This window comes from Micromys minutus (assembly GCF_963924665.1).
Source record: "Micromys minutus genome assembly, chromosome: 10".
NCBI classification, from domain to species: Eukaryota; Metazoa; Chordata; class Mammalia; order Rodentia; family Muridae; genus Micromys; species Micromys minutus.
The window spans coordinates 21,162,338-21,176,444 of NC_137979.1; the positions used below are offsets into that span (position 1 = coordinate 21,162,338).

The 14,107-nt window shown below is 50.3% G+C and overlaps 1 protein-coding gene across 1 annotated transcript in view; it reads right to left on the reverse strand.

Annotated features, from left to right (window-relative positions):
- Positions 1–412: 412 nt before the first annotated feature.
- Positions 413–14,107, reverse strand: part of DNAH2 (dynein axonemal heavy chain 2) — a gene marked incomplete at both ends in the record, with an annotated part of 113,807 nt that continues 100,112 nt past the window's right edge. Inside the window, 16 exons of the mRNA XM_080923998.1 lie at positions 413–567; positions 694–844; positions 992–1,066; positions 1,162–1,338; positions 1,950–2,064; positions 2,183–2,334; positions 2,410–2,638; positions 3,098–3,282; positions 3,455–3,646; positions 8,569–8,759; positions 9,433–9,616; positions 9,727–9,875; positions 9,977–10,163; positions 11,348–11,474; positions 13,500–13,699; positions 13,842–13,986. Coding sequence (XP_080780124.1) covers positions 413–567; positions 694–844; positions 992–1,066; positions 1,162–1,338; positions 1,950–2,064; positions 2,183–2,334; positions 2,410–2,638; positions 3,098–3,282; positions 3,455–3,646; positions 8,569–8,759; positions 9,433–9,616; positions 9,727–9,875; positions 9,977–10,163; positions 11,348–11,474; positions 13,500–13,699; positions 13,842–13,986 — 2,614 coding nt within the window. The remainder of the gene's footprint in view (positions 568–693; positions 845–991; positions 1,067–1,161; positions 1,339–1,949; positions 2,065–2,182; positions 2,335–2,409; positions 2,639–3,097; positions 3,283–3,454; positions 3,647–8,568; positions 8,760–9,432; positions 9,617–9,726; positions 9,876–9,976; positions 10,164–11,347; positions 11,475–13,499; positions 13,700–13,841; positions 13,987–14,107) is intronic.

The following is a 14,107-nucleotide window of genomic DNA, read 5'->3' on the forward strand; positions in this document are numbered from 1 at the left end:
CCCGCCTGCTCAAATCCTTTCCTGGAGATGTAGTCACACCTCCTTTAGGCCTGGCGGGCAAGTAGTTCAAGGCCACGCCTCTTCTAGAGGCCACCCCACTTCCCCCTCTCGCTTCTGGCTGTTGCAGTTCCTTTCCAGTAGTAAGTCCCAGCTTCCCTCCCTCCTCCAGTTTCCTCCACCCCCACCCCCCAACACACACACTAAAACGCCATCATTCCAATGAGAGACGTGGGGTTTGGTTTTGCACGTGTTTTACTGCGCTGAGCTCCAAAACAAGTGTTCCACCTTTCCGGCTAGCGCCACTGGGTACCATCGGCATCAGTGTATGCTGGATTCAGCTAAGATCAAAGCCTGAGATCCAGCTTTAGTTCTAGGTCCTAGGGCTTCCGACCCTCTCAAGCAAGAAGGCTCATCAGCTGTCCAGGCTCATCAGTAGAGCAGTGCCCCTCTTAATCCAGTGATCAGATGTCATAGCTCCAGATCGGAGATCAATGCCTATGACAAAGGAGGCTCGATCTGTGCTGCCTGCCCGGTTGGGATAATAATAGCACGGACAGGAGTACATGCCTAGGGGAGAAGGAAAAAAAAGTCAGATTCTGGAGCCTGGGAGATCAGAGAAGGTGCACTTGAGGACTGGGGCAGAGAGGATGCATTCGTATCCAAATAAGGGATGGGGAGGAGACAGTTTCCTACCCTTGGCACTTTTCTTTCGGCTCTCTGCTGGACGGAAGTGGATCGTGGGCATGAGGCAGACCAGCTGCATGGGCTCTGCCTCCACTAAGCAAGAGTTCTTTCGGTCCCAGCCGGCACCCTCGAGGTAGAGGCCCCGAACCCAGACGCCATCCTGGAGAGAGATCGGGACAGAGTTGGGGGAAAGACCCTAAGCTGACAATACTTTTGACCTAACTCCCCTGTCCTCCTCTTCTCCCCAAATTAACTTCCCATTTTTCCTTCCATTTCCCTCCTCACCCCGAGCTCATCCGACTCCCACCTTGGGCGGATACACCAGGTTGCTGTCATCCACGGTGGAAACTATAAACTCCCAAGAGAGGCTGTCCACTGAAATCTGTGGGTTGAAGGTGACAATGAAGGAGGGGCCACCCCAGGAAGAGAACCAACACACGTTCCTAGCCTGCCTCCCGGGTCTGGGCGCTCACTCACGTTGTTTTGGCGAGCCGCTGACTGTAGCACGGCCGTAAGGAAGCCAGTGGGGAAAGTGAAGCCAGACAGCCAGAAAAGCACTGGAGGGCGGGCTCGACTGGCCCACGTTTCAAACTGCTCCACACGCACAGCCAGGTCCCTGGTCCAGGACGCCAAAGGCTTTTGTGAGGGATATACCTGAGAAAGGAAGGAGTGCATGTGTTCCCTCTGTCCATAATACTTTTATTAAAAACACTGGGGGCATTAGCCTCTGGGTGACTACAGTTAGCCAAAGCTCTCCAAAGGTTAACTCCCAGGGGGAAAACATGAAATAGCAACTACTTAATAATAATAAAATAATATCACTACAAGATTATCCTCTATCCAAAATGCACAAGACCAGGAGAGTTTCAGATTTCTCATGGGCTTTTCAGGGTGGGCGTGGTATATTTGCATAGACTACTGGTTGAGGATCCCTAATTTGAAAATTAAGAAACTGAAACCTTTTGAGCTTTGTGTTTGGCACTCAGGAAGTTTCTCATTTCAGAGTTTGGAATTCTTGCTCTGCTGTGGCCCAGCACTTACTGAGCACCAGGCATGGTCTTTGGAGGGTGGCAAGTATCCTCGAAATAACCTTGCAGGAATTAATTAACAGACTACATCTGTTCTGCAGTCAGTGAATGGCAGAGCCAGATCTCGACACCTTGAACCTGTGTGGATTGGAACCCCGGGTTCTATAAAGTCTGCTATACATCTCCTGAGGATGAAGAGGAAGTTCGGGGTTAGGATTAACAGCTGTGGGAACTTGCCTTTCCCCAGAGTGGTGGGACATGAGCATCAAATATGCAGTTGAAAATCTCTTCCAGGCTTGTTGACATGACAATGAGGCCCTGGATGCCCTTCTCTAAGTCTGTCAGTGACAACCTGAGAGGAATGAAGTGTGTAGAGTATTCAGGAGGTGCAGGCCTGGCACAGCCATCCCAACCATGAGTGGAGACCTTCCTTTCCCCTCCCACAGTCTACAGTGCTCCTTCTGTCTTACAAGATGGTCCTCATCAGCTTGTTATATCTCTGGATCTCCTGCAGAAGGACCACATTGAGTGGGGAGGGGTCAAGAGCCAGCAACTTCCGGGTCCCCTCATAGTCGATCATCTCAGGGATCTTCTGTTTCACATCAGCAGCCAACTCTAGGACCTAGGGGTGCAGAAGCTCAGGGCTGGGCTGCCCGTCCTCAACATGCCCTCTCCCTGGAACATCATCTCTACCTACCTTCTCTTCTCGGCTCTGGCCACCGACACTGGTGGGTGTGATTTGGGGTTGCAGGGAAAGCAGGGTCTCAAAGAGGGTACGGGCCTCAGTGATCTGGGAGGCCACGTCAGCATTTGGGTGTTGGCCAAAGGCCTCAGGGGGGTCCATACTAGGCAGCAGGCTGATATATTCTTTGTAAGAGGCCAAGCTCCCATCCTTTGGGATGTAATATGTGTCCAGTACAGACAACCTGGGCAGCAACAGCAGAGAAACAAGAGATTGCAGGACCTGAGCTTCCACACCAGGCCTAGACCCCAGGCTCAGGGCATTCCCATTTGTCTAGCTCATGGCTCCAGTTCACGTGCTGCCTCCCAATTTCACAAACACACAAACACCCCCCCACACACACACACAAACACACCCACACACACACACACAAACACACACACAAACACACCCACACACACACAAACACACACCCCCCCACACACACAAACACACACATACACACACACACACACAAACACACACACACAAACACACACACACACACACACAAACACACACATACACACACACACAAACACACACACACACAAACACACACCCACACACACACACAAACACACACACACACACACACACACACCTGGCCTCTGCTGTTTATACCCTTTCACCCTTACTCAGTGTTACCCACCCACCTCCTCACCTGTAGAAGGGAGTTGTTAGGCTCAGCTCACAGAAATAATCATTGATATAGGTGGTGAGCAGGCGACGATCCCAGTCGTCCGTGACATGTCCCCCGTAGTTGACACCGGAAATGAGGTATTTGAGGGCATCCCAGGGTGTCTCCTCATATTCATCCAGATAGAGGCTCAGCAGGTTCTCTGACACCTGTGTGCAGTCCCAACCCAAGCCCCCAACGCCATGTCCTTACTGCAAGAACTCTCCTAGTGGGGGTTTAACATCAGCTTCCTGGCAGCCAATATTCCCACAAAGGAGGCGTGGGGTTAGAAGTCCGAGAAGAAAGGGCTGACACGGAAGACCCCCCCAGGTTAGCACAAACCTCAAAGTCAGAGTCGTTGAAGCCGTAAATAATATTCCAGCCAAGCTGTAAAAACTTTTTGCGCTCGAGTAATATGGAGTGGAAGAAGCAGAGAGCAAACAGCAGCTTCTTATACTTGGCAGGTTTGGAGCAGTGGGTAAACTGTGCCTCTGTCATCAGCTGGTACAGACGTGTCATGTTGGCCTTTAGACCCTGAGGACAAGGGACTACAGGGTGACGTTTGCTACCACAAGCAACATTACATGGGGCAGCTGTGGAGGAGGCTCTGCACAAAGGCCCTAGCTGGAGGAGGGAAAGGAAGCTGAGCACAACTAGCCTCTGATGTGCATGTCCAGACCGACGCTCATTCACAGGATGGTACCTTTCTACACTGACCGTGTATGCCGTGAGTAATCCTCTAGTCTCCCTCACCATCACTACCATCATTTTTTGGGAGGAGCTAGTACTGGACACTGAACCTTGGGCTCCAACATGTGAGCCATAATGACTCTGCCACTGAGCTAGATCCTCAGCCCCTCCCTCTCCTTTTCTGGAGACGAGTTCTCACTGTGTAGCTCTGGTTGGTCTGGAACTGCCGTGTAGACCAGGTGGGCCTGGAACTCATTATCTTCCTGCCTTCTTGACAGTGCTGGGATTACAGACGTGTGCCATAGAACCCAGCCCTTCCTCCATGTTTCACTCTCTCAACCATGATGTCCTCCATGAAAGAGCCAATTTCATTTGCGAGTGGCAGACATTACAAATAAAAGATGGAAGTGTGTACTTACAGTTATGTGTCATTGGGACTTGCTTACGTCAGCCCTGGGGATTGAACCTCAAAGACTTGTTTGTGCCAGGAAAATATTCTACCACTGAGCTATACTGCCGGTTTGTTGCAACTGAGATTGTGTGTGTGTGTAGAAAGAATGGAATTGCAAGTATAAGAGTACCCTTGGGAGACCAAAATAGGATCATAAGCTCCAGGCTAGCCTGGGCTACATGGCAAAAGGAGAAAAGGGAAGAAAAAAAAAGAAAAAAACAAAAAGGCAGGAGGTGGTAACACTTAGGTCCCAGCACTCAGGAGGCAGAGGCAGGTGGGTCTCTGTGGGTTCAAGGCCAGAATGGTCTACAGAGTGAGTTCCAGGACAGTCAGAGCTTTTACACAGAGAAACCCTGTCTCAAATAAGAAAAAAGAAAAGACAAGCCATGAAACACATCACTGGGTATATTAGGACCACATTGTATGAGGTATGGGATAGAAGTCAAATGCACAGCACTTAGTGGGAACAGAAATCATAAGGTGTGGTCATATTTGTGATGCATTCATTTGTGTTGAAATTTTAAAGAAAACTACAATATTCAGACAATGGCTTTTGGGTCTGGAACAGTACCAAGATTGAGAAAAGACCCTTCAAAGAAGATGCTGACGTTCTATGTGTTTTTACAAAGGGAAATCATCAGTTTGAAAAGATTTGTTCACTTTGTGTGTGAATGTCTCGCCTGTGTGTGAAATGTACATCTCATGCGTGCTTGGTTCCTGTGGAAGGCAGAGGCACCTTTGGATGTCCTGAAACTGGAGTTAGGCTGCTTGTGAGCCACCATGTGGGCAGTGGGGATTGAGCCCAGGCCCTCTGCAAGAGCAACACGTGTTCTTAGCTACCGAGCCATCTCTTCAGCCACTAACTGGCTTTGCAGCTGGCTCCTCTTCCTCCTCCTTCTCTTCCTGCTCTTCAAGCTTCGCTGTGTAGCCTTGACTGTCCTCAAAGTACTCTGTAGACCAGGCTGGCTCTGAACACTTAGAGATCCACCTGCTTCTATCTCCTGAATGCTGGCACTAAAGGGGTGAGCGAGCTAGCGCCACCTGATTTATTTTCGTTTAAGAGAGTCTTCCTTTGTAATTTGGGCTGGCCTTGAATTTACAGAATGAGCGCCGGGATTATAAGGATTTCGAGGGCGTGAATAAGCCTGGAGTTCAGCTGCAGTACCTGCCTCTGATTCCAGGACTCAGAAGTGGAGGCAGGAAGATCAGGAACTCATGGTCTTTCTCAGAGAGGAGATTTTTTAGGTGTGGAAAGCAGAGGCCACTTTATGGGAGCCAGTTCTCTGTATCCACCCTGTCGGTCCAGGGGATTGGATTTAGGTTTGACGGCGAGTGAATGCCTTTCCCTACCTACTCATCTCACATGCGCAAGAAATCCAGCTGCAGCAAATTCATCCTCAACCCTTCTCAGTCACCGAGTTTGACAGAGGGTGGGAAGACGCACATTTGCAGCACAGGCTTTCTTGGAAATCTCATAGGCTTAGCTAAGTGATTTGGCCCAAGAAAGGATTTTTCAAACAAAAAGAGCCAATACGGTGGTTCGGTGGGTAAAGGGGCCTCGTACCGAGCTGATGACCTTAATCCGGTCTTGGGGCACGGAGTGGTAGTTGAAAGCTGACTCTTGGACCCTCATTGTCTTTTGACATTCAAACTCATTCCATGGCACAGTCTCTCCCACCCGCCTCTCACTCTTTCTCGCTCCCTCTCCCCACTCGGGCACCAACACGCACCCACACACGGGTAAGACAGATAAATAAATCAATGACACTGAAGTGGACGGGAGAATGGGCATTTAGCATGTTCTGGTTCTGGGTTCAATTCCCAATCTTGTTGGGGGGGGGCAGGATTTTGTTACATTAGTGACAGATTTATGGGACGTGTGACATTTTGAAAATATATACAGAATACTTTGTTTTGTTTTTAAGACAGGGTTTCTCTGTATAGCCCTGACCATCCTGGATTTCCTTTGTAGACCAGGCTGGCCTTGGACTCACAGAGAGATCCACCTGCCTCTACCTCCACAATTGGGGGATCAGAGGCCTCTGCCCCCCAAATGAATGCAAGGATCAAAGGCATGCACCACCTCTCCAGGCTTTCAGAATACTTCTGATGGCAAGAAAAAAAAATGTGTAAATCAGCTGGTCATAAAGGCACATTCCTGACCTAGAGATAATTCAAAATTATCATTGATTATACAGTGAGTTCAAGGCCAGCCTGCACTACATGAGACAATGACTCATTTTAAAATAAAAAGGTGAACTTTACATTTCTTCCCTGTGCTAGGGTTGGGATTCGGAGCCTCAAGTGTACTTGGCAACCATTTTAACACTAAACATATTTTTTTTTTTTTTTTTAAATAGTGTTACCCAAGGCAAAAGTAGGATAAGAATCTAATGAACGAAGGAGCCAACCCCTTGTTTTAGGAATTCACAGTGCTGGTGCACAAGAGGAAACGCTTCCTCCTGAGGCAATGAAGCCCTGGACCAGAGTTTGGGGACTGGAGGTGAAGTTCGAGTAATGATGGAGAATGAGAAAAGCTGAACCAAGGACTAGATCCTGAGATACAAAGAGAAAACCCCCCACAGAATCAATAAAAGAGGCAGGGCCAGGCGGGGTGGTGGTGCACACCTTCAATCCCAGTGTTTGGGAGGCAAATGGCCCAGGATGAATCTAGGGTGAGGAAAATTTCCTGAGTATGTTCAAATAGTGCTTATTTGTTGTATACACCCTAAAGAGTGGCCTCTATTCTGTGTTTAAATAGAATTTTTGTTTGTTTATCAAGACAGGATTTCTCTGTGTAGCCCTGGCTGTCCTAGAACTCCCTCTGTAGACCAGGCTGTCCTAGAACTCCCTCTGTAGCCCAGGCTGTCCTAGAATTCCCTCTGTAGACCAGGCTGGCCTTTACCTACCTGTCTCTGCCTCCTGAGTGCTGGGATTAAAGGCATGTGCACCACCACCACCTGGCTCTTGTTTGAAATCGTTAGCAATCCTTACTTTTGTTTTATGTGTATGTCTGCCTACAGGTATGTCTGTCCAAATATGCTTGCAGTGCCCGTGGAAGCCGTGAAGGGTGATGGATCTCCTGCGGCAGTTGTGAGCTTTCCTGAGACTGCTGGGCACGTAACAGCCAAAGCTCTTAACCACTGGGCCATCTCTTCAGACATGTCTCTGTTTTTTTTTTGTTTTGTTTTGTTTTTTGTTTTTGTTTTTTTTGTTTTTATAAACTGGCAAAACCCGAGATGTTGATCTTAACTAAGAACAATAAAAAGCTATCAAAATAAGCAAGCCAGGATGACGGTCGAGTCACCTACCTGTAACCCCAGTACCTAGGAGGCCGAGACAAATGATAGCAAGGTTGAGGTCAGCTTGGACTACACAGCAAAGCCCACTGTCAACAACCAACAGCTGCATGTGTAGCTCAGTAGCTCAATAGTTAAGTACCACAACAAACAACACAGCCTCCCAAAGTGTGTGTGTGTGGGGGGGGCGGTATCTGTGGATGTGGCAATGTAGTGACAAGAACAGATCTGTTTGCTTGTTTGTTTGTTTATTTATTTATTTATATTTGGAGACAGGATTTCACGTGTAGCCCTGACTGTCCTGGAACTCATCCTGTAAACTGAGCTGGCCTCAAACTCGGGGATCCACCTGCTTCTGTCTCCCAAGCACTGGGATTAAAGGTGTGTGCCACCACCACCCAGCGAGAGTGACAAGAACAGGTTTTAAAGGGTCAGTGTTGTATTTAATATCATTGTGTTCAACTTGTAAAATTAGAGACAAAATTCTCAAGAGCACTGGAAGGAAGGAGAGAGTGAGGTTGAGGTCTAGGAGGTACCTTCAGCAGAAAAAGGGGTGCTAGGGGGCGGAGCTTTCCATGGTGGGAAGGAGAAATGTGGGAGCTCAGGCTCCAGGAAGCCCGGGCTCTGCCCCCCAGGAGGCGGGGCTCTGGCCCCAGGAGGCAGGGCTCTGGCCCCTGGGTGGCTCTGCAGACCAGGAGGCGGGGCTCTGGCCCCAGGGTGACTCTGCAGACCTGGAGGCCTACCTGGAGAGTAGGAGTAACAGCTCTTACCTGATGGAGTGTGAGTGTGAAATGAGGTAATAAATGTGAAGGCCTTAGAAGGGAGCCAGGCACATAATAACCACTCAAGAAACCGTTTCTATCCTTGTGTTCTGGAAGCTTGACACCCAGAAGGAAGCTGGGGGTTTTGGGAAACAGCCAACCTTAGAGGAAGGTGTGTTGTCAAGGCTGGGACCTTTCTTTGGTGCTGAGAAGATACGTTACAGCACAGGTGATGCTGATCTATGGCCACCATACCTTTGGTGGCTCTGTGGTCATCTTGATGCTGGCCTGCAGGATGGAGATTGGGAAGTCTGGGTGAGGGCTAGAGCTGAGCCACAGACGGAAAGATGGGTGAGGGTCCTCCACTTGCAGCTGCTCCACCAACTTGTCCAGGTTAGGCATCCAAGACAGTGACAGGTGGCAGTTTGCCAGGAACACCCAGTGTCCTGCAAGGAAGTGGGGCTGGTGTTAAATGTCCCAATGTTATTTCTGGGATTTCTAGAAATGCAGGAACCAAAGTCATAGTAGTGGGGCTGGGGCTGGGAGGCTCCTGGAAAGGGAACTGGGACTGAGAAGTGGACAGGAAAGAAGATGGTCACTGTACTGGTTAATTTTAGTCAACTGGCACAAGCTCGACTCATCAGAGAGGACGGGGCCTCAACAGAGAAAATGCCCCCTTGAGATCTGGCTGTAGGCAGGCTGGCAGAGGACTTTATTAATGATCGGTCGGGGAGGGCCTAGCCCGTTGTGGGTATAGCCACCCATTGGCAAGATGCTCCTGGGTGCTATAAGAAAGTAGGCTGAGCAAGCCATGGACCAGTAAGCAGCATCTCTCCATGGCCTCTGCTTCAGGTTCCTGCCTCCAGGTTCCTGCCTCCAGGTTCCTGCCTCCAGGTTCCTGCCTCCAGGTTCCTGCCCTGCTTGAGTCCCTGCCCTCACTGCTTTTGATGTTGAACAAATACGCACGTGCTTGCGTGCGTGCGTGCGTGCACACACACACACACACACACACAGTTCTATGGAACTGTGAGTGAAATAAACCGTTCCCTCCCCAAGTTGCTTTTGGCCATGGTGTTTCATCACAGCAACAGTGACAACCTAACCTAGAGGGATACTAACCTTGATTCACACCCTCTCGAAGGAGCCGAGCAGCAATGGGGGCCTGGCCCTGGCCCAGGGACAGGGCGTGGAAGCGGTGGGCCATGCCTGTGTGCTCAGCCAGCTGAAGCAGAGCACTGGTGGGGTCCACACCGGGGGACAGGATGAATACTAGTGGGGTTCTCGGGGTAGAATCCTCCATCACCTGGAAGCACAGGGGTGGGTCAGGATGGAGGGGAGAGTGAAGACGCCACAGCGGGGTGTGGAGATGCAGGGGCAGCTGGGTTATGTGGGCAAGAAGGCAGAACCACGGACCGATTTCATGTTTAGCACAGGCGGTTCAATGAATCGAGAGCCGAGGTTGGACACGATAAAGGAAGTAACACAGAATGCCACTCGGTCCTGGCGCAGGGAGCGCACGATCAGCATCCGCTGCATCTCATTACACGCATTCTCCCACTCACCTGGAGAGGAGGGAAGGAAGGAGTCTTCAGGGGCTGCATTTCGGGTGGGGGTGGGTGGGAGTGAATAAAGAAAAGGCAGGCAGAGGCTGGCAGCCCAGCACCTGGTAACATGGCCTTCTCCGGGGAAGAGTTGGTATACCACAGGTGCCAGTCCCGAGGGTACTGCTCAAAGGAGTTCATGAGCCCGTGGAAGTTGGTCAGTTTGTCCAGCTCCGTGATGTTATCCCAGTAAGCATCTGCTAGCCAACTAGTACATGGGTTGTCCATTTGGCCCTCCCGATCCAGAACCTTGGGGAAAAGAGAGAAGATGCCTGGGACCCTCAAAAGGAGAGTTCCCAAAATAAGAAAAAAAGCAAGTGTTGTAATGGATAAGCCAACTGCCCTGATCTGGTCATCACACATGTGTATGTGTGTGTGTGTGTGTGTGTGTACTCATAGCAAGCTAGCCATGGTGCCTGTCACCAAAGTACCCAGGTGCCAGGCTAGGCAAATGAAGTGCCAGGAATTCAAGGTCAGCCTGGGCTACAGAGCGAGTTCTAGGTTTGCCTGAGCTATATAAAGAGCCTTATCTTTAAAAACAAAGATTAAGCCATGCTATACGCAATAAGACTATATAACTGCTACATTGTGGTATTTTATTTCCTCCCCTGCCCTGTGTGCGTGCGTGTGTGCGTCTGTCTTTGGTGTAGGTTTTGTATGAAGCAGAGTGAATGCTGGGTTAGGAGATGGAGACAGGAATCCAAGATGGATGCAAAGCCACCTTTACTGAGGGATGGGTGGGTGAGGGTGGTATCATATACCCATAACACTTAAAGTTTAGGAAGCTGATGCCCTCTGGTGGTTTAGTGGCAGAAATAGCTCCAAACCCACTGTTGGCAGTTCCCTCCCTCTGTTCAGATGCTTGTGCTTTTAACTGAAGATTTGGAGTCCGCCCCGCCTCCGCCCCGGAGCCACTTTAGTGCATGTGCACACGCATATGTGTGTGGTGTATGTGTCTCTGGTACATGCAAATGAGTGTGCAAGTATGTGGAGGCCAGAGAATAACGTTGGGTGTCTTCTATTGCTTTCCGCTTATTCTCTTGAGATCTGATCTCTCGCTGAACTGGAAGCTTGCCGATTAGGCTAGGCTAGGTGGGTGGTAAGCTTCTGGGATCCCGTCCATCTGTCATCCTCTTTCATCATCCTGCTGGGGGTGTAAGTACATGAAACTCACCTGACTGTTTTTTTAATTTTTGAAGGAAGAGAGCCAAGTATACCTGGGTCTCGTGTTCGGATGCTGAGCTTGTGGTGGGCACCAGGAGTCACATGACATGTCAGCCGCACACCCCCAGGTGCTCCTGGTGCTCACGTTCCTAGCACGGTTTTACTTAGATCACCTGGGAAGCCTTCGATTCCGACTCTGGAGTCCTCGCCACACTTGCTGCCGTCCCCACTCTGACCCCTATTCGGGTAGTTCCCTCCCACCAACTCACCACACCCCCTCGCAGAAAGAAGTTGTACTCATCCATGTTGAGCTTGCCAGACGTCTCCAGGATTTTGGCACACATGTGAAAACTGAACAGAAGCTTGTGGCGCTCAAAGAGGGTTCGGCAGGTATACCTGGGAGAAAAGGACAGGGAAGATGGAGAAGGTGGAGGGATGTGGGGTGTGATGCCCGGCACAAATACTCAGTGTGTAAATGTCACACAGGACTGACCCAAACCTCCTGGAAACAACCAAGGATTGACGGTTTTCCCGGAGTTCACCGATAACTGGGCATTTAATTCCTTTGAAAAACGAAACAGTGACTATTCTCTCGGTGCCTGGCTTGGGCCTCTGTAGCCCTGAAGACACAGATAAGTAAGCTATAGTCTAGGGCCTTGAGGAAGTCACTGCTCAGCAGGGAGGCCTGGCGCTCTGACGCAGGCACCCAGAGGCAGTCATGATGAGCTCCAAGTGGTGTCAGGGGATGGGAGGCACGGTGCCCAGCTGTGTCTGCTCCTGAGAGCAGGTGTCTTGAGGTGTGTGGGGATTGTCAAGTGGCATCCAGGGAGGACTCGAAGCGTAAGGAAAGCCCAGAGGGAAAGGCATGGGTTAAGAGATGGCAACGTTGCCCAGGCAGCTGGTGAGAAACTGGGGCAGGCGTAGGCCAGGTCACAGGGACCCCCTCAAGATGTGACAACCGCTAGAGAGTTTAAGCCAGGGGCAACGGGGTCAGATTTTTGCCTGGTAGTCTGACAGACACCAGCCACTGGGGAACAAAGTAGGAGGAACATAGGGGCAAAGTAACCTACTGGGTGGATGCTGTGCAATTCCTGTGAAAATGTATAAAAGGCCCAGCCCTGGTGGACAGGGCAGGGAGGGAGAAGGGACCAGAAATATACCCAAGTAGAACCCAGCAACTGCCTGGATCTGGTCGGTTAGAGTAACTCCAGGATGCTGACATGGTGTGGGTGTGGCATGGGCTGGCGGCTGTGCCATTCAAAGATGAGGACCCTGGTGAAAGAGCGGGGCTCACATGTTTGACCTGAAACAAGCTGGACTTGAGGGGTTTGTGGAGGAGGAGTCCAAGGAGAGAAATGAAGTACTCTGCTGTTCAAAATGTGATCCACAGGCTGCCATGGTGGCTCGGCAGCCAAAGGAGACTGCTGCCAAGCCTGGTGGCCTGCGCCTGACCCCTGGAGCCCACAAGCTGGAGAGAGAGAGTGGGCTCCTGTAGTCTGCCCTCTGGTCTTCGCAGGCTTGCTGTGGCGAAAACGTGCCGCAGTATGTGCCTGCCGCCCACCACAAATGATTAGTAAAGGAACTAAGTTTAAAAAGGGTAAATGAAAGGTTAAACAGACCAAGATCAACAGTCCCCTGGAAGCTAGTTAGAGGTGTAGACTCAGACCCTACCCCAGACCTCCTGAATCCCGACCTGGAGCAATTTGGAGTTACTCTAATCGACCGGCTCCAGGCACTTGCTGGGTTCTACTTATTGGTATTGGTGTGTTGTGTGTGTCATTGTGCAGATCTATGTGTTCATGTGTGGTGATGGGTGCGTATGTATGCACAGTGCATGTAGAGAAACAGGGTGACTAACTTTCCTCAGTTGCTCCCCACTTTATTTTTTTGACACAGGATCTCTCCCTGAACCTAGAGCTCATCAATTCAGCTGGACTAGCTGCCTGGAAAGGTTCCGGCACCTTGTTTTACGGCCCTAGTACTGGGGTTACAGGCACACAGAGCCTTACCCAGCTTTTGTTTGTTGGTTGGCTGGGTTTTTTGTTTGTTTGTTTGTTTGTTTGTTTGTTTTGAGAGGGGGTATGAGACAAGGTTTCTCTGTGTAGCCTTGGTTGTCCTGGAACTGGCTCTTGTAGACATTGGTCTTGAACTCAAAGACCCACCTGCCTCTGCCTCCCGAGTGCTGAGGTTAAAGGTGTGCACCCCCACCCAGCTTGTACCCGGTTTTTGATGTGGGTGCTTGGGATCTGAAGCCAAGCCTTCCTGCTTACACAACAAGGAATTTACCCACTGAGCTCTTTCCCAAGTCCCCACCCCCCAGATCTATAATCAACACCACCACTGGAGTGGCAGTATGCTACAAATAACAAGAGAAGTTTCAGGCAGCTGCTCGGTCCCCTGCTTTCTGCGAGGTCATCAGACCTGTAGACAGCGTAGGTGTGGTAATCATTCAGATACTCTATGCGGTCCTCCAGCTTATTGCTGCGATGGCTCTTGTCAATGCTGAGGATAAAGAGGCTGATGTAGGCATCCAGGGAAAACTGGTACATGGGGTCAATGCGGCCCATGTCATTGAGCACAAAGAACAGCACTGAGGCCCTCTGAGCACATGGACGGTAAGCCTGTAGGGGTCAAAAAGAATCAGGGCTATGGAGGGGCAGGCACAACCCAGAGCTTAGGAAGAAAGGGGTCTCAAGTGAACATGATCTAAATTGCTTTTTTGGTGGCTGGTCAGGGACTGGACTGGAGGGTACATTAATTCACCTCTCGGGCCAAGTCAATGTTGATCTCTGTGGTCTCACTGGTCTCCAGCTGTTCGGTCACCTCCGTGGCGGTTATTTTGGATGTCTGAAGGGTATTTACTAGCTGAACGTCATCTAGCAGAGAACCTGTGGCCTCATTCAACAAACTAGGGGGGAACCAAGAGGCACATGGATCAAGGCATTTGGCAGATTTGAGGGGAGGGAAATAATTCCGCTTGGCCCCTTAGGGTGCTAGTTGTGCATGTGGATAGGCTGGTTGCACGCCCA